The 17,632-nt window shown below is 31.2% G+C and overlaps 3 protein-coding genes across 4 annotated transcripts; 2 read left to right on the forward strand and 1 right to left on the reverse strand.

Moving 5' to 3' along the window:
- Positions 1 to 5,002: 5,002 nt before the first annotated feature.
- Positions 5,003 to 8,085, forward strand: LOC107190356. Its single transcript, XM_015579151.1, has 8 exons — positions 5,003 to 5,667; positions 5,732 to 6,062; positions 6,138 to 6,472; positions 6,539 to 6,764; positions 6,840 to 7,178; positions 7,272 to 7,425; positions 7,519 to 7,682; positions 7,786 to 8,085. Exons 1-8 carry the CDS (start codon positions 5,006 to 5,008, stop codon positions 8,083 to 8,085), a joined length of 2,511 nt encoding a protein of 836 aa, XP_015434637.1. The 5' UTR covers positions 5,003 to 5,005.
- Positions 8,086 to 8,494: 409 nt separating this feature from the next.
- Positions 8,495 to 9,879, reverse strand: LOC107190364 (26S proteasome complex subunit DSS1). The gene is made up of 3 exons (XM_015579158.1): positions 9,725 to 9,879; positions 9,552 to 9,648; positions 8,495 to 8,610 (listed from the first exon to the last, which is right to left on the reverse strand). Exons 1-3 carry the CDS (start codon positions 9,807 to 9,809, stop codon positions 8,559 to 8,561), a joined length of 234 nt encoding a protein of 77 aa, XP_015434644.1. The 5' UTR covers positions 9,810 to 9,879; the 3' UTR covers positions 8,495 to 8,558.
- Positions 9,880 to 11,835: 1,956 nt separating this feature from the next.
- Positions 11,836 to 16,898, forward strand: LOC107190367 (sugar transporter SWEET1). Of its 2 annotated transcripts, none has more exons than XM_015579162.1 (6): positions 11,836 to 12,055; positions 13,251 to 13,328; positions 13,536 to 13,659; positions 14,139 to 14,294; positions 16,518 to 16,637; positions 16,707 to 16,898. In XM_015579162.1, exons 1-6 carry the CDS (start codon positions 11,979 to 11,981, stop codon positions 16,812 to 16,814), a joined length of 663 nt encoding a protein of 220 aa, XP_015434648.1. In that variant the 5' UTR covers positions 11,836 to 11,978; the 3' UTR covers positions 16,815 to 16,898. The 2 variants fall into 2 exon arrangements, with proteins under 2 accessions (XP_015434648.1, XP_015434649.1); XM_015579163.1 differs by lacking the exon at positions 11,836 to 12,055 and adding an exon at positions 13,054 to 13,113.
- The last annotated feature ends 734 nt before the right edge of the window (positions 16,899 to 17,632 follow it).

Raw genomic sequence — 17,632 nt, forward strand, 5'->3', positions numbered from 1 at the left:
TAAGTCGATGTCGAATTATGTGAACCTTATCGCGGTCGATATCTTTGGCGAATGTTCAACACGATGACATAATGGACGCGAACAAATTGCGATTTCATACCCGGAGAAGTTCGAGAGAAATATTGTGTTTTGGTTTCTCATGACATTTTACTCTGGATACAGTGTACCTTGGCAAACAGCCAATCTATGTGCAACTTTAAGTAACTATATTTTCGTTCACTTCGATGGCAAGGAGAAAGAAGATCCTTTAGAAGCGCTCGAAAAATCGAAAAGTCACCAACCTCTTTTGCATAAATTCTGATTGAATACGGCCAAGAAGTTTTCGACAGAAACTTTATTATTCAAAAATATATCGTGTCAATTGAATTTCGTCTATGTACAAATCAACATTAAAGGTCAGCAGTTCTTGCTACTCCAACTTAAGAATAGTATATACATATATAGCCAGTATCTATACGACTGCTGAACTTTCACGTGGAATCGCGATCAACGCTTAGCCAGAGATCGCAGTACAAATCTTCAAGATTTATTCGTGTGAACTTTTAGTAAACTTATTTACTACCTCTTCATTCCTTCAACCGTTGATCTCTAATTTTCAACGTAACAAACATGTCCGTAGTTTGTTTTACATTGTTTCACGCGAACGATCCTCCGGTTAATCTCGATTCTCGAAAACCCCCTCCTTTTAATGCTTCAGTATGCAACAAATTCGTCTCATCTTCGACGTGGTATCCCCGGCTGGCCGCTAGAGATCCGTTTTAGCTGTTTCCTTAAAGGAAAACCAACGGATGAACCGTAACCCAAGACGACCGGCAAAACTCCGGTACAAATGAAGAAATAGCAAAAATAGAGTTGTCGGTAGTCAAATACGTGGATGCCATGGCTGTCGGGGAGCGCATACCGGGGGTCCCCGGGAACATCTTCTAGCCTTACAAGGCCCCACGCTGACTTACGTTTATTCTGACTCTTCGACGACTAAAATTAGAGCCCTGCCGCACTCTCCGAAGCGGCGTATGCACGCGTGCGTGCACCTGCATGGGGTGGACTCGCGCCAGTTTAAACCGACTCCTATCGCGCGCGCTGTCTCTCTTCGGATATCGGACACGTGCTGAAAATGCTGACACAGGGGGAGAAACGGATTGGTTCGACTGACTACGCATGAAGTCATAACCTACACGCCCCTCGTGTTCGCTATTGTTACACGTATGAACTTAACGAATGAGATCCGATCCAATCGTTCTGTTGTATATTAACGGTCCCCGCCAAAGGTTTATGATCACATCACTACCAGTCGTGACTCATTAAGTTCAGACACTTTGATTGTTGGTAAATGCTGATTACAATCTACATTTATGTAGACTGTGGTAGGTAAAATTTTAAATTTCAATGAATGATTAAGAAAGTACATATTAATAATTTCGATTAGGTATTATTAGAAATACATTCCTTCTGAAGTGGTACATATTAAATAAAACCATTGTTATAGAAAGTCTATTATATTCTTTTGAGACAGTGGCGAAGAATTTTCATTGTTCTCAAGTGTATTGAATTGTGTTCTTTCTCGCTTTTTATTGTAAATTAATTGTCAAATTTAATACGATGATCTATGTCGAATGAAAGTATTTAATATGATTTGTACAATTCTTGAAATTTTAAATGCCCAGATTTTTACTAATGAATTGATCATGGAAGTCGATGTAGATTTCGTTGAAAATACTTATACAATATTTATTTTCCATATTTATAAAAATGAAAAAAAAGCTATCAATTGAAAAGTTTGAACCGCAATTATAAATGCATACAATGAAATTGATCAGAATTTGTTCAAATCTCATTAACAGCATAAAAATTAGAAGTTCTTAATTAATTCTAATGAAAATGATTTTTATTATAATGTTTTATTAGATACATTATTTTATGTATACATCTATAAATACTTGTTGCCTTGTTGCATCCTATTCGTAATCAAAATTAAATTTGAAATCAATTTTGCTGTATCGTGCCTGGACGTTGCCCAATATTCAGCAAATGCATACGATAGGAAGATGAGTAGCTATTTACCTTTCAAGAATTATATAAAATTATAATAATTTCATATATTCATAGTCTTCTAATTTATCCGGTCGTGAGTGAAGGAAAAAGAAGTATGAAGTGATAAATTTAAATTAATTTTACATAGGATAATTGACGATTACACCATTCAACAAATTTTAACTTTTTTCGGACTTTGGATATTCAATAGCCCGTTCTTATAGATTTTTCTGCCCTGAATACGAATCTGCGAACGATTTTCCGCTCAGTTTTTGATTTTGAAATAAAATGCAAATTTTCAACTTTGAACATTTTCTGTGTTCAAACAATAATACTTATTCGGTTGATTGTTACGTCAAATTATTCTATAAACACTCCTGAATAAAATGGTATGTGTTATTATTGCATTATAAACATTTAAATACGTTTAAACAACAATCTAATGGAAAAGGACACTAGTCTACGAGAAATTCCGACTGCACCAAGCGTACCAGTGGGTCGGGCCTGCCGCCGCCGCGCCGCGTCATTGAGTACCACTGTCGACACCGCATATTTAGCCAAACAATTTCGTTTCAGTATTGAACAAAAACCGTGACTTACTACTTTTGTTAATGCTTTTCGAAGGAAAAATGTCTGCTGTATCGCGTGGCGCAGACAGAATTTTTCCTAGGCCCTTACTTTTTGAAATAAGTTGAAAAATATTTGAAAAAATGGGTGTATTTCGGGTGTCTTTTCTCTTTGATTGTTGTTTAAATATGTTTAAATGTTCATAATGCAATAACAACATATACCATTTTATTTGGGAGTTTATAAAACAATTTGACGTAACAATCAACCGAACTGATAACCTGATAACCAGTTGTGTACAAATTTTGAGCAAATTGCCAGCAAATAATGACAAAAGTTGTCTGAAAAACCAACACCAGCTGACAAAATGGTAAAGCAAATTGGCAGCAAGTCTTTCAACATAACTTGTGTCAAATTGGGGACAAAAACGGAACAGAATCTGCACAAACCAATTTGCTGCATATATTGCTGTCAATGTGCGCACAAGTTGTTTATAGCAAATCTTGCATCAAACTTGCAGCCATAACTTTATAACAAGCATTGGACAAAATTTGGCTGTGCAGATTTGGCTGACAGGGAAATTAGTGTTATATAAGGTATTAGTTTGAAAACTTGAAATCTAAATATGTATCTCGAAAACAGCACATTTTCGGGAAGAATGTCAAATATAAAAGTTTCACCGTTTCAGAGGAAATACAACTACCCTATTTATTTTTTATTTATTAGACGTTTACAAAATTATTTGAAAATCAACTTTCTTTTTTTCAAATAGAAATCTATATTTTTCTTCATAAATTCTTATTTTACGGGAAAAAAGAAGAAACTTTTGTATAGGTCATTTTTTTATCGGGCGTCATTTTAAAAAGATATTTAATAAAATAAAAATTTATTTCAGTTTCGCTACTTGGATCCTAAAGCAGAGGATGGAAAGTTAAATAAAACAAAGGGGATCCAAAAAATAGAATAATAAGGGAATGCAGAAATATTTTTAAAAAACAGATGTTTTGATTGGAAGTTTTCAAATAAATACCCTGTATATGTATACTTACTGTTATACTAGTCTAGTAACACAATACGAACAAAAAAAGGTTACTGTGATAACACTGCATTGTTATCTATCTGTGAAGCATAAAGCATCGAATACATTTAAAAACTATTATCTGGTTGACAACGGTTTAATCGGTTTAATTTTTCTCCGAGCTTTAACTAAAGGGTACGTATGACCTAGATATCTATAAAACTCATACTCAATCATTTCGCACCTATTTATATACATACATGCATACACATGTCACAACTGACCATATGTTAGAGCGCGCTCTTTATCAACAAAAACTGGGAGAAAATTACTTGTGTAACCTCGTTTTCGTCATACAGTATTAAATACGTCTGTAAGTACGTTACACTGTGAGTACTATATCTATTTCAGCGTGATTTAACACGATATATATTGTAAAGTGTCACTCGTGCTACGTCACAGTTATTACATTGTGACAACAATGTATTTTCTATTAAAACAATGGTAATGACGATGACAATGAAAGGAATGAGCATGGCCGTGTATACGAAGATGTAATTCGTGTGTTACCTCGTGTGTTAAACAAAAACAAAAGTAAAATGTTCGTCGAATTTCACGTGCAAAAGAACGCGAGAAATGTGAGTTAGTAACTTACGAATATCATACTATATAAAACAATGAAATTTACAAAATGGGAATTTGGTGATTAAATTTGAGCAAGAATGAAAAATACCGAGGTTACATTCGGAATCAAGATGTCAATAATAGAAAATTTTTTAAAGAATTCAAGGTATGTTTTACAACTCAATTAGCACAACTAAAACAATTTCAACACCTTTTGAAGAAAAGTAAATATTATAATTATATTGCGGATTTTATGGATCTGTAGTATACATATTTGTATGAAACAGTAAAAAGTTTAAAAAATGTAATGAAGTTTTTATTTTATTTACAGGATTATTTACAATATTAGTGAATGTGTTTATAAAAATATATATTTGCATAAACATCTGTAGCCTAGTTACAATGCATTTTCTCAAAGTATCTTAATTTGGCAAAGTATCTGAATTGATGTTACTTCAGTATTTACAGTATTATTTTCAATATATTATTTCCTAGCTTTAAATACAGTTTTTATTATTTTTCTATTATATAATTTTTGTAACAAAAATATTATGTTATTGGATTAATATCAAATAGGACACATTGTCTCACAACATAAAATTTTAAGTAATCTTAATACTTTTTGATTAATTTGAAGAGTTGTATAGAAAAGTATTTTGTTCTCAGTAAAACAATGATGTATAATAAAATTATGTTTGTTACAGATTTATATTATATCAGCACAAAGTACAACGTTAAAGTTACCATAAATATATTATCTTTACAATGGGGAACATTATTCCAATGAGCTGGTTGAACCAGATGTTGATTTTAAGTATTTCAAGTGCTACTATGTCTTTAGTCATACAAGAATGGGCAGGTCTCACACCATTATCAATCTATGTATCTGTATTATGGGTTATTTTTACTATAATAATGTCAGTGTGGTTCAGTTGTTTCTTACTTCAACTTGCAATGAAAGCAAAAGTCCCACTTAACATAGCATTCCTTAATGACTGGTTATACCAAAAGTTAGCAAGAAGTCTGAAATTATATGATACTGAGGACAAAGACTACAATCACAAATGTGATGATATCATAAAAATAAATCAGAATTTAAAATCCATAAAAATATTTACTGATAAAAAAATAGATATTGAATCAAAAACAGAGAAAATAAGTGGAAAGACATCCTCCAGTGCTAGAAGTGTTTCTTCAAAAAGAAAGAAAGTGATACGAGTAAATGATATAGTAAAAGAAATGAATTCAAAGTGTATACAAGTATGGTATAAATCTATTAGTAATGACAAATCATTTCCTAATGAAGCAAAAGAATTACTTAGAAAATTCTTGACTAAATTGTTTTATCAAATCATTTTAATAGACAAAATGAAACTTACCCAACAGCTAGCTAATGTGTTACTATTACATTTTAAAGAATATCACAGGTATGATTTTTTATTTATATAATAGTAATAAATTGCTATTACAAGTAATTAAATTTTGTTATAGAGCATCACGTCGGGTAGAAAAGGGGGCAGCAAAAAGTATGGAAGAAGCATTCAAGTATTTACATCCTGGTTCTCGTAATATATCAACTTTAGAACATATGCTTCATAGAATGATCACTATCTTAGCACAAGAATTTTTACAATGGGAATTAACAAGTTCCTTGCCATGTAAATTATTATTATCTATTGTAGCAAGAAGATTATTATTAGTTATAGATACAATTAGTTCTCCAAATTGGTTCTTTCAAAGTTTATCAGAGTTACTACAGCCTGTATCAAAAGAAGTTGCTGAAGTCCAAAATAAAGAGAAAGAAAACGTATTCTGCACAAAAGTATAGTATATTTTTATAAATTTCTGGTAATTATTAATCAGTTAGTTTGTCTGAATTAATAGTGTGATTTTTTAGAAGTTTATATCTGATGCTTTATGCAATGGTATAACATCTTCAACAGCTGCTATAATTCCACGGCCACTACCAAAATCAAAGTTGAACTCATCCATGAAAACTTCAACTGAGAATAAAAATAATTCAGTAACTTTAAATGAAAAAAGACCTATCTTACGTTTAGACAATTTACCTACAGAACATAGGGGTCTTTGGTGTCAAAGTATGTCGGAAGTGGATGCTGACATAGATGAAGAGAAAGTATCTCCAGTATACGAAGAAACCACAGATTTTGCTACAACAATTGCTAGACTGAGAACTGTATTGCAACAAAAGTCAACTGTGACTACTCCTTTGTGAGTGAAAAATATATTTCAATTTTAACAATGTAATGTACATCCTCTGACATTCTACATTTTTAGACAAATGGAAGAAAAATCGTATGTGGTTTACGAAGGTAGTCAATTTACAAATTTAATGATTCCTTGGACAGAGTTTCATACAGCCCCTGATGGTTCACAACAATTACTTTATTGTATACAATTTGATGATGTCGAACAACGTGGGGTTGACTTATTTGAAACTACAACTGCAACTGTTAGAAGACAATACCGAGATTTTACTCAGTTACATGCTAGTCTGCAAGAGGTATATTGAAAACTAAACAGTGTAGATCTTTTAAATACTTTATTCTATTTACTTATTGCAATATACAACTTATAGATGCCGGAATTAGTACATGTTATGACAGATTTAGTATTACCAGAAGGTGGGCGCATAGAGTTGGAATATTATTTAAAAACTCTAACTACGCGTTTAGCTAGTGAATGTCCACCACAGTTACGACATTTTTTGCGACCAAACAGTAGCGCTGGTAAAAAGGCAGATATTGTTGCACCTCGCCTCGATAGATTTTTGGCCAAAACTGTAAGTGGAGTTTTCAACACTTTGAAGACAGTCGTTCCAGGGTTTGAAGTTGAACAAGAAGAAGAAAGCATTCCATTACCCACATTGATGCCCTTGTCTGATATACCATGGAGATTTGTCGAGGATATTAAATCGGTAATATAATATACGTCTTGATAAAAGTAGTGCTTTACATATTTTACAATTTTTATTCCTTATATTGTTATTTGCGTTTTTTAATTTTTACAGAAAAGTCTGGCAAACGAACTGCAACAGCTAGTTGCTGAAAGAACTGATTACTATTCTGTAGACACAGCTTATGAAGCTGTTGATTCTATGGAGGGTAGCAATGATACTGCATTGATAGCTCACTGGTTAGAAACGGTAAAAGACTGTTACGAAGGTAAATTCAATACATATATATTACTTAAAGTCTTAGGGAGACTGGAAAAACAAATCATAAATTTTTATATTTATCTCCTTTTTTCTTTGACAGAAGAAACAGATGAATTGGATTCTCATTTAACATTAACATGTGTCACTATAGATGTTATTTGTGAGTTGTTAGCTGGTATTGGAAGTAATAACACATTACAACAAGAAGCAGTTGTGAGATGGACAAAATTACTGTTTGGAAATGTCACTGAAACCATATTACAAGTAACAACTATTCATAATACTTCTTACTTATCTTTCGTTATCATAAATATCTGTTCTTCTTAGTAGTTTGATAAATAATTACTGATTTCTCATAATTTTACAGACTGCAGCATTTCAAATTTTTGATTACTTGGGTAATAAAACAATTCATGATGTACAAAGCGAAATTTCCGATGAGCCTCTAATGCATGTAAAAGAAAGACTGTTGCAGGAAATACTTACAATATCAAATGATGTGAGATTCATATTTGGCGAGGACGATACGATAAATATTCTAAGATATCTACTTGGTTCTTATGAAATAAAAAAAATTAATGTTGACTTAAACTTACAGATATTAGATGTTTTAGTATCACAACTACTAATTTCATGTAGATCATCTAATGACAATGTAATTTCTTAATAATTTAATATTTTTCTTTAAATTCATTTAAAAAATGGCAGTACAATACGTGCAAACATATACATTATTCAAATTATTGCTATATGAAATCATTAAGTATTGAAATATATTTTAGTCAAAAAGGAATTGATGTGCCATATGTAGAAAATCTGTTGACAATTTAGAACTATAAAGTTTTCAAAACCAAACTGTGTACCTGATTACATATTTAAAATAAGAATGCCAAGTATCTTTTCCAGTAAAATAACATGACTCCTATAAGTCGAATGATATGCAATGTGCATATTAGGTACTACATGCATTTAAACTGTAAATTCGTATTTAATGTTTAAGTTTTGTACAAATATTTATGAAAAATGATTATATTTCACAATTAATAAAAGTCTATCAATACACATGAAATTTAAGTATACTCAAGATCTTAACAGTCTAATACATATTTATTCTTATGATTACCAATTTTTAATTCTTAACTAATTCTCCTTCCCTTGTTCAGTTTGAGCCTTCTGTTTTTCTAATTGCGCTCTGAAATAAATAATTGCATTTCATAAAATATAATCATATTTGTATAATATATTGCATGTTTCAATACATATAATGTGACAAAATGTATCATATTCTTACAGAGGCTATTAATATTGTGTTAATTCAAGTAATAAATATATATATATATATTTTTATATTTTCACCAGCCTTCGTAACAATGATTCATTACATCATACTGTAATATAAATACACTGAATTTTTAAAGCATAAACAAGTGTTACAATTCTTTTAAAAAACAATTTATAAACTATTTTGTTACTGTAAATGTAAAAGACCTATGAGTCAATATACTCGCTACTCACACGTCCTCAGACCCACAGGTGGTTCAGGAGAGTTGGAAATTATAAGTCATATTTTTTTTGTATAAAGAGCAGTTTGTTCCTCAAATTTTATACAGGTAATTAAATTATGAGTGTTATTTACATAGTAGGAATAATTCAATTCAACATTACAATTAATTTAATGAAATATAAAAAAATAAGATATATATTAATACTTCAATAGCATTATAAGAAATATAATATCTGACTTGTACAACTGTTGTGTATTAAACAACTCCATGCAAATTGGTTTATTGTATACTTTATATGCACTTAATACCAATTATAAAATTATGTAAATTAACTAAACTTAAGTTTTTAAAAATGTAATATAACAAAGAACAAGAAAACCGATGTGTTGCAACAGAGAACTGTCTCAAAACTAATAAAAAGCTAAAGGAGAGCTGGAAATAAAAAATGCGACTTGTTTACAGAACATGCTAATCACTTCTTTGAACGTGAAACTGAAGAGTAATGTTTATATCCCTCAGATACGTGCGTACCATATCGCTTTCTTGGACGTATGAATAGAGAATGCATTTTTGCCTTTTGAACGTGTTAATGCACTTGTATTACCCACATATTTAATACAAAAATTACCTCAATTGTTGATTGAAATCGTCTTCTACGTCGTCGTCATCCCAATTATCTTCCCAAACACTAATATCTTCATTATCTTCGTCTACTGCGGTCCAATCTACCAAGTCATTCAGTACATTGAGGTTAGGTTTTATTATTTTATATGACGTATTTGTACTTTCAAGTTTTCATACCTTCCGCAGGAAATTCTTCAAACTCATCATCTTCCTCCAACAATCCTAAATCAACTTTCGTTTTATCGTTTTTATTGTCCGCCATCCTGAAATTTGACAGTGGAACACACTGCAATAGATTCGTGTATAATAGCAGTATAATAGAACTGATTTGAATTTTCTAGAGACTTCAGCATGAAACAAAAATGGATAGAGCACGAGCTCATAGCAAGTTGCGGATACGTTACAATTAACACATATGAAGCTTCAATATTAGGACATATTTTTAAAAAGTCCATAAAATGCAGTAATTATAAACTTCTGCAATATTAGATCAAGGCATGTAATTTTGATAGACAAAGTGAATGAGCATTTAGTTCGTTTATTTTAGCGTCAAATGGACTAATAACACCCAGTCAGCAGACCTGCTCTAAACATATATTACTAGATTCTGCTGTAGACCTGATTGTGCAGATTTGCTGCAAATGTGCTAGAGGGTCTGCTACAGCAGTACTGACAGTAAACTAGCAGCAGAAATATAACAGGCCTGGTGTCAAGAATTATGCCAGAAAATCTATATTTCTTATCATCTCGATCCTAATGCTTAGTTTTGTCATTACTTAAGTAACTATTAATTAAAAGCACACAATTCATAACTGATAAGTTTTAATACATGTTCAGGAAACTATAATAAATTTTTAATTGTAAATTTGTATGAATTGTGTTATATTTTTACAAAATTGCTAAAGATTGTCTTGTTTCAGATGTTACTTCATATACGCCGCCTTCTCATAGAGAAAAGTTGAAGTGAACACAAATAGATTTACACGCAAGAGATAGAAGGTAAAACTCATGTTCTGAATTTTGTAACGCGTTCCTTACACCATATAAGCCATAGACATATATAGACGGAGCATTAATTGAGCGGGGGAGTAAGATTCGCGGTAAAGGGGTGGATAGTAGTATCGACTAGGTATATGATAGTGTAGAGGACCAGAATTCCAGGAACCGTGCAGGAATTGGTGACCAGTTACCTGGCGCTTTCCTCACCACTCGGCCGTTCAGTCGTGCGACGCAGCTATGTGTAGGGTGGGCTGGATGTGCACACTTTACGGTTACATTAATTATCTCCGTTATTTTTAGAGATATCAGAAAAGTTTATTCACAGAAGTTGTTCAGTATGAAGAGGGCTATTACTTAGCAGTAACAAGTTTTTCGTAGGTGGAGTATTTTATAAGTTTTCAAAGTTAATTATGTTATTTTTATTAATGATATTGAAATATTATGGAATAAAATACTTTTATTACATAAATCGATTCTTCCAAACATTCTGTGTAATAAAGTATTAAGGTATTATGTGGAAAAGGTAATAATTCGTGACATATTTTAGTGACAAATGTTTAGCTTGGTTAGCATCTATTACCCATTACGTGTGATCCGCGAGACAAGAAGCAATCAAATTGCCACCAATATTCATTCCATCAATATTCATTGCACCAATAAAAACATTATTAAAACAGTATTATATACACTTCGCTTTCTGTGATGACATATGCGTGTTAAACGCGACACCGTATGTGCGTTTCGGCCTGGGCGTGCTGGACGACAGAGTAGGGTACGCACACGTGGTCAGAAATACGTGTAAGCAAGGGGCGTGGCTTTCGTGCAGATAACGGTAGCGCAGGAAACGAATGTCTACTGCATCTCTTTCTTACAACGAGATTTTCTTTATCTCTGAATTATCAAGCTCCTACTATATAATAACGAATTTAAGTATTTTAGTAATAACGAAACTTAAAATAAAGAACGTTGCTACATACGCTAACTGAACGATATGAGCAGATATGAGATATTACAGTACATATGAGGACACTTCGCAAGATAAGTTAAAAGCCGAGCAAGCCCATTCAATCGATTCGTTATATATATAACAATGGAAAATTCCTCGTATCTTTTTTCTGTGATGTAATATTTACGATCGTCACGTAGTAACTTCTCCTTGACAGTTAAATTGTAAGTCATACATACTTATCCAGAAGTAGAAATTAGAAAGGTTGTAGTCGATAAGTGTAAAAGTACGTCTATGTGTCGCAACGGGGCGGGACAGTAGCATCGTAGATGGAAATAAAATAACTACACCTGTCCTGTCATTATCGTTCTGTTTAATCCCCCCATTTCAAGCCGGGGACGTGCCACACAATGTACGCAGTTTCAAAGCAATGAAATGATTCGTAGTATGTAATTGCACGATTGCCGAGTACAACTGTGAAGTACAATGGGTCTCGAGGATTATAAAGAATTCGTGGCAATATGTGCCTTGATTTCCACTATGGGACAAATGTTGGCTGGAACGTGAGTTCATTTACTTTTTAAATAATTAATTTTCTTTTAATTCATACATACGTGTATGTTTGCTTATTTTGACATATATGTAGAATTAAACGTCAGTTAAAAGAAATGCGCTGTAGCATGGGAGATGTGACAGATCAGTTATATTTATACTCGTTTGACAATCATCTATATATATTTCAACGTAACGTGCGTTTAAATTTTTCGATTGATCCGTGATTGTTACCATGTGAGATTTTCGATAGATAATCGATCTGCTGTGAAATATATAGCATATTGCGGCAAAATCAAATGAATCTGAGTTACTAGATAATGTATACAACTGTTGAATATAAGTTACGTGATTTGGAGCACGTGCATATCGTATTTCTTCTTGAGTAATCTAAAGTCAGTAGCAAAGTCTTTATTAAACAGTTTGGACTTTCCTTTAATAATTACATAATAACTTTTTTTGATATTCCAAACAGCATTATGTTCACCAAACTATATCTTATCTTATACATAGGTGTATGTACTGTTTGTTCACGCATAAATATTTTATATCTGTTGCATAAGCCATTTTTGTTTGTAAATTTTTCTTCTACTTAATATTGAATTTTATAAATAAAAATATTAATGTAAATTTTTTAAATTCTAATTCAATGTATAAAATGTATCTTATATAGAGTAAAATAAATATACCCAGTCAGCCAAACCAGCAAAGCCAAATTTTATCCAATGCCTGTTATAAAGTTATGGTTATAAGTTTGATGCAAGATTTGCTATAAACAACTTGCGTGCACATTGGCAGCAACATGGAATTTAAGGCTTTAAAAATCTTAAGTGCTGATCAAATAATAGTTTGGGAATAGAATAATTAGACACAATGACTCATGAATATTCATAAGTGTAGAATCAGTTACTGCTATATAGTAATAACGCATTTACTCAAACTGAAATACAAAAACAATGGAATATTTTGTTTATAAAGAATTTTATTAATACTTATTACAAATTAAGAAAAAAACTTTCTTCTGAATTTTTTAAGTTGCATTTGTAACTATAGAATAACTGAGTTTTGAGTAAGTCTCTCTCTCTCTCTCTATATATATATATATATTTTATAAAACTCTATATACATATCTTTAAATCTGCTGTTATTTTTTATATTAATATGTATTAGCTGCAATAGATTAATTATTTTATGATTTAATTATAGATTAATATGCAAGGACATTTACAAAAAAGGATCATCAAAAGGTTTTGATCCAATGCCCTTCCTGGGTGGTATAGGAATGTGAGTGTACAATTCTTTAGTTTAGTAATGTATTGGACATTCAATTAACTATATTGTCCTTGTGTAGTAACTGATAATTAATGCTACATGATATAATTTTCAGTAAATGTATTTTGTGTAGATATTTTTCTTGTGACTGTAAAGGAATTACATAATTTTTTAAGTATTTATTTTGTGTACGTATAGTCAATTCAGCATTTTTTATAGGTGCATTTTGATGCTTCGGTATGCATTGATTTTGAGGGATCCTGCGATGATTAATGTTAATGTTTTTGGATTACTCACAAATATAGCCTATATGGCTGTGTATTACTATTACTCACCACACACGGTACGAGTCCTTACTTATATGATAACATGCATGATGTTGTTTCTGAATACATTACCTTTGTTGAATATGTTTGTGCCACCTTCTCACTACATCAAAAGCTACGTCTTGTTCTACAACATACTTGGTGTTCCATTTCTATACATTTTTTTGTCATGTGCTATATAATGTTTATCACTTTTCTCCCATATTTGACACACATCCTTCAAATTGGGTTCTTATAATTTTGAACTTTAAATATGTTTGTAATCAATTGTTATCCACTGACAAATAAGGTCCAAACGCATTAAACTTTCTGGTGGTTACCAGAAAAAATTCACAATCCAGTCATCATTACATATCATGTAATCGTAAATCATAATGAAAATATGTCGTATTTTGAGAGAGTTGAATCTTGGCGAAGAACCGAAGAGTTCCATTGGCAATATTGCTATTAATGTCACGGCCTGTATAAACACTTTAACATGTCCTACACATTTTAGACGGATACACTTGCTTTAATAGGCAAGGTTGCAGCCTTTGTGATGGTCTTCCTCGCGTACGCTCAACTGGAAAGTCCTGAGAAGGTCGAATACCGATTCGGTTTAATCGTGACAATCTTACTGTTTCTCTTAATAGGGTCTCCACTTATACATCTTGTAAGTATATTTTCGTCTATTTAATACTTGTCTCGTTACTACATCGGTCCTTTATTTACTTTAACTGGTCTCAGCTTCTGAAGGTTAATGTGGGTAGTAGGGTTCGAAAGTTTCCTACTCAATTCTGATTTACGGAAAAATAATTAAAGGGAAGTTTTTCATAAAAATAAGAAAAACAGGATATTTTGTTATAAAACTGATGTAATAAAAAAATAGTACTTTTAATGTTTCTTCAGTAAATCAAGAACAAGTGGAAAACATTTGGATTTACAAACCAAAGTCGTATGTTATCAATGGGGTCATACAATATAATAATTAGTTTCTTGTTATTTTTCTCTTCCGACGAGACATGAAGGTCACCTTGAGTTTTTTAATTGAAATGTGTAAAATTTGACCCTGCAGTCGGAATGAGTGTTGAACGTTGTGTAAAAAACTATTGGGGTATATGGGTTCAAAAACTAATAATTATTAGGTGAAGCACTTGACTTTTTATGCTTGACAACGGTATGAATTATCGTATAAATAGAACTATCGTTAGAGAGAAGAAAAATTCGGTAAAATTAGTCGTTTTAATCATAAAAGCTCAACCTGAGTGAACCCAAGTGTGGTCGCCTCCGCGACTATTGGAATTGTCAGTAGTCTGAGGATTATATAAGCTTACTAATGTACATTAAATAAGCTATTCTATTGAACTCATTTATGCTACGTCAGTTTAAAATATTTCTTTTATGGAGAATATCAGACTATTTTTTATGTAAACAGTTATGTATATTTTTTCTTTCGTTTATTCTCGTATGTCACTTGATTAAACCATTTCTTACACAAATGGTGGCATGGGTTTTAGTAGTTAATATTTTAGAATTATTTGTATCCAAAATGTATAAAAAAGCACTAAATCTGTCTATAGGCTTTCCTAAAAAAATGGTAGTATAAAAAAGTAATGTGAGTGTTGAAAAATTCAACTTTTTCAACTCAAATGAATCAATTTTTTCATTTATTAAATGTTCTAAGTGTTTGCTACCTTTACACTTATATTTACTTATTTATTTATATTGTATAGTGTCATAAGCAATGGTTAAGAAATAAATCCTAAAATTGCGTCAGTTCATTAATATCGCATTAAAAAAATTTTAAAAATCAGTTTTTAAACGATGAAAGAATGGAAGAGCGCTTAATTAGAATAGTTTCGAAGAATAGTATAGTTATTTTTTAATAATCACTTACCTCGTAACGATCAACGTGATATTTTACGATCATCATTGCTCAGTCATCTTGGCTTGCGATAAGAAATTGTGGAAAGTCATAAACCATGGGAGACCACGCGAGAAGCATGTAATCGAAGGTATAAAAGAAGCAAGACCGAATTGGGATTTTAAAATGTTTTCGCCGTAGTAATTGGTAGCTTTCGATAAAATCAGACATGATCTTTCACCTTGATTGCACCACAGTTTTTGTGGAATTTAGAAAAGAGTTCAGATGGATTTGCATTTTCTATGTTTCTTATGCAACTCCAATATTAGATAGCCGAACCGTTTTACACTTCGCTGGTTGCTACTACAATTTGTCATTGACCGAGATGTCCTTCTTTTGTCATTGAATATTATGATTTTAATGTATTGAAACGCATTCTTTATCGTTATCTTTACAGATTGTATAATTGTTGTATACAGAATCGATGTTTTAAATTTCTTTAACTGATAATATACACATTTTGAAATTGATTATTTTTTTAATTGCATCCACTTACATTCATTTATTAAGTACTTAATTGGTAATCATTATTGACAAGACACTACAAATATGTCTTCTATGTTAACAACAATATGCGAAATTTGTAAAGTTAGTATAATTAATTTTATTTATCGGACAATTAACAGAAATTTCGTGATGCTAATTCTCTCAACATTAATATTAATACTATAGGTTACGTAAGAATTATTATATAAATTTTTGTGATTCAGAAATTTGTTCAGAAATGAATGTTGTATTTATTTGATAAAGGACATAGGAAGTTGTAAATTTTATTGTGATTATAGTGAAGGGAATGAGGATGTAGAAATGGCATTACTTATGCTTAAGTAGATAAGAGTGACAGTAAATTGTTTATACTTAATTGTTGTTTCGATAGTATGGAAACAGATTTGTGAGTCACTGTAGTGGTATATTATGTATTATAATCTACCAACACATAATTCTGAAATGAAACTTATTTCATTTTATTAGGGAGAAATTATTAGGACGAAAAATACAGATATGCTTCCGTTTCCACTAATTTTCATGGGCACACTCGTTTCTTTCCAATGGCTGTTATATGGTCTGATAATTAATAACGTTTTTGTAATCGTAAGTAGATACTTAATAACATATCAAGTACAGCCTTGCTTATCAAACTAATATTTTCTGTTTCAAAAGTTTCAGAACGTTGTAGGTTTTCTTCTTAATGTGATGCAACTGTCGTTATTCGTAATATTCCCATCAAAATCGAAAGGTAAAACCGGTAGCCAAAAGAAGGTGGACTAACGGCAAGATGAAACATTTCCTAGTACAATGTGTCTAGTTGTTAATAAATATTTTTCATTGTATTTTTATAATAAAAGAAAGTATTTAGCCATAAAAGAAAATTGTAACTCTATTTTGTCTAGACAATTAATTAAATAAATAAGCGTATTTTTAATCTGGGTAGAACTTACATTTCTTCTAGAATTGTTTTATTTTATTGAATTTTTCATATAGAAGATTTCATGCATTAAATATTTTATACTTAAATCATTTACTCATACCATAATTGGGATGAAACTGCGAAAGTTTTTTCCTGATAGTAATATTGACGTATATTCGTTTAGTTGTATTTCTTACAGTCTAAGCTCTTTACTTCGTATTAGAAAAGTAAAGTAATATTATTAAAATAAGAGTTTATACGACGCAACATATCATGTTGCTCGTAATACAATGTTTATTGCTTTCTTATTTTAGGAAAATCGTTTAGAATATACAAAACAATAAAACTGAGATTATTATTATGTAAACTTTTTTTACAATGTTACGGTCATCTATATTAATGTTTCTTTTTCAAAGAATATATTTACACGTAGAATAAAACAAAGTATGTCTATTGTTTCTAAAATTGCACCACGTGTGTGTAACCATCTCCATTTACATCCTATGTTGCAACTGCCATCAATATATATTTTTCGTATAAAATCAAGATGATAATGAAAAAATCGGATTTTGTAAAATTTGTCTTAAAAATACACTCTGTATATTTAAATATATGTCCTATTCCATATAAAAACCACTTAATGTCAATTATCAACTTAAAGAATCTTTGTGCCCGATAT

The sequence above is a fragment of the Dufourea novaeangliae genome, unplaced genomic scaffold (assembly GCF_001272555.1).
Source record: "Dufourea novaeangliae isolate 0120121106 unplaced genomic scaffold, ASM127255v1 scaffold177, whole genome shotgun sequence".
Lineage (NCBI taxonomy): Eukaryota > Metazoa > Arthropoda > Insecta > Hymenoptera > Halictidae > Dufourea > Dufourea novaeangliae.

Excerpts from the sequence above, each read along its gene's own strand:
- LOC107190356 (XM_015579151.1), top strand. The coding sequence starts at position 5,006 with ATGGGGAACATTATTCCAATGAGCTGGTTGAACCAGATGTTGATTTTA. Across the intron at positions 6,765-6,839 it reads TACATGCTAGTCTGCAAGAG|ATGCCGGAATTAGTACATGT; the intron begins GTATATTGAAAA and ends TACAACTTATAG. Across the intron at positions 7,683-7,785 it reads TCACTGAAACCATATTACAA|ACTGCAGCATTTCAAATTTT; the intron begins GTAACAACTATT and ends ATAATTTTACAG.
- LOC107190364 (XM_015579158.1), bottom strand. The coding sequence starts at position 9,809 with ATGGCGGACAATAAAAACGATAAAACGAAAGTTGATTTAGGATTGTTG. Across the intron at positions 9,649-9,724 it reads TGAAGAATTTCCTGCGGAAG|ATTGGACCGCAGTAGACGAA; the intron begins GTATGAAAACTT and ends ATGACTTGGTAG. Across the intron at positions 8,611-9,551 it reads GATTTCAATCAACAATTGAG|AGCGCAATTAGAAAAACAGA; the intron begins GTAATTTTTGTA and ends TATTTATTTCAG.
- LOC107190367 (XM_015579162.1), top strand. The coding sequence starts at position 11,979 with ATGGGTCTCGAGGATTATAAAGAATTCGTGGCAATATGTGCCTTGATT. Across the intron at positions 13,660-14,138 it reads ACTATTACTCACCACACACG|ACGGATACACTTGCTTTAAT; the intron begins GTACGAGTCCTT and ends TACACATTTTAG. Across the intron at positions 16,638-16,706 it reads TTAATAACGTTTTTGTAATC|TTTCAGAACGTTGTAGGTTT; the intron begins GTAAGTAGATAC and ends CTGTTTCAAAAG.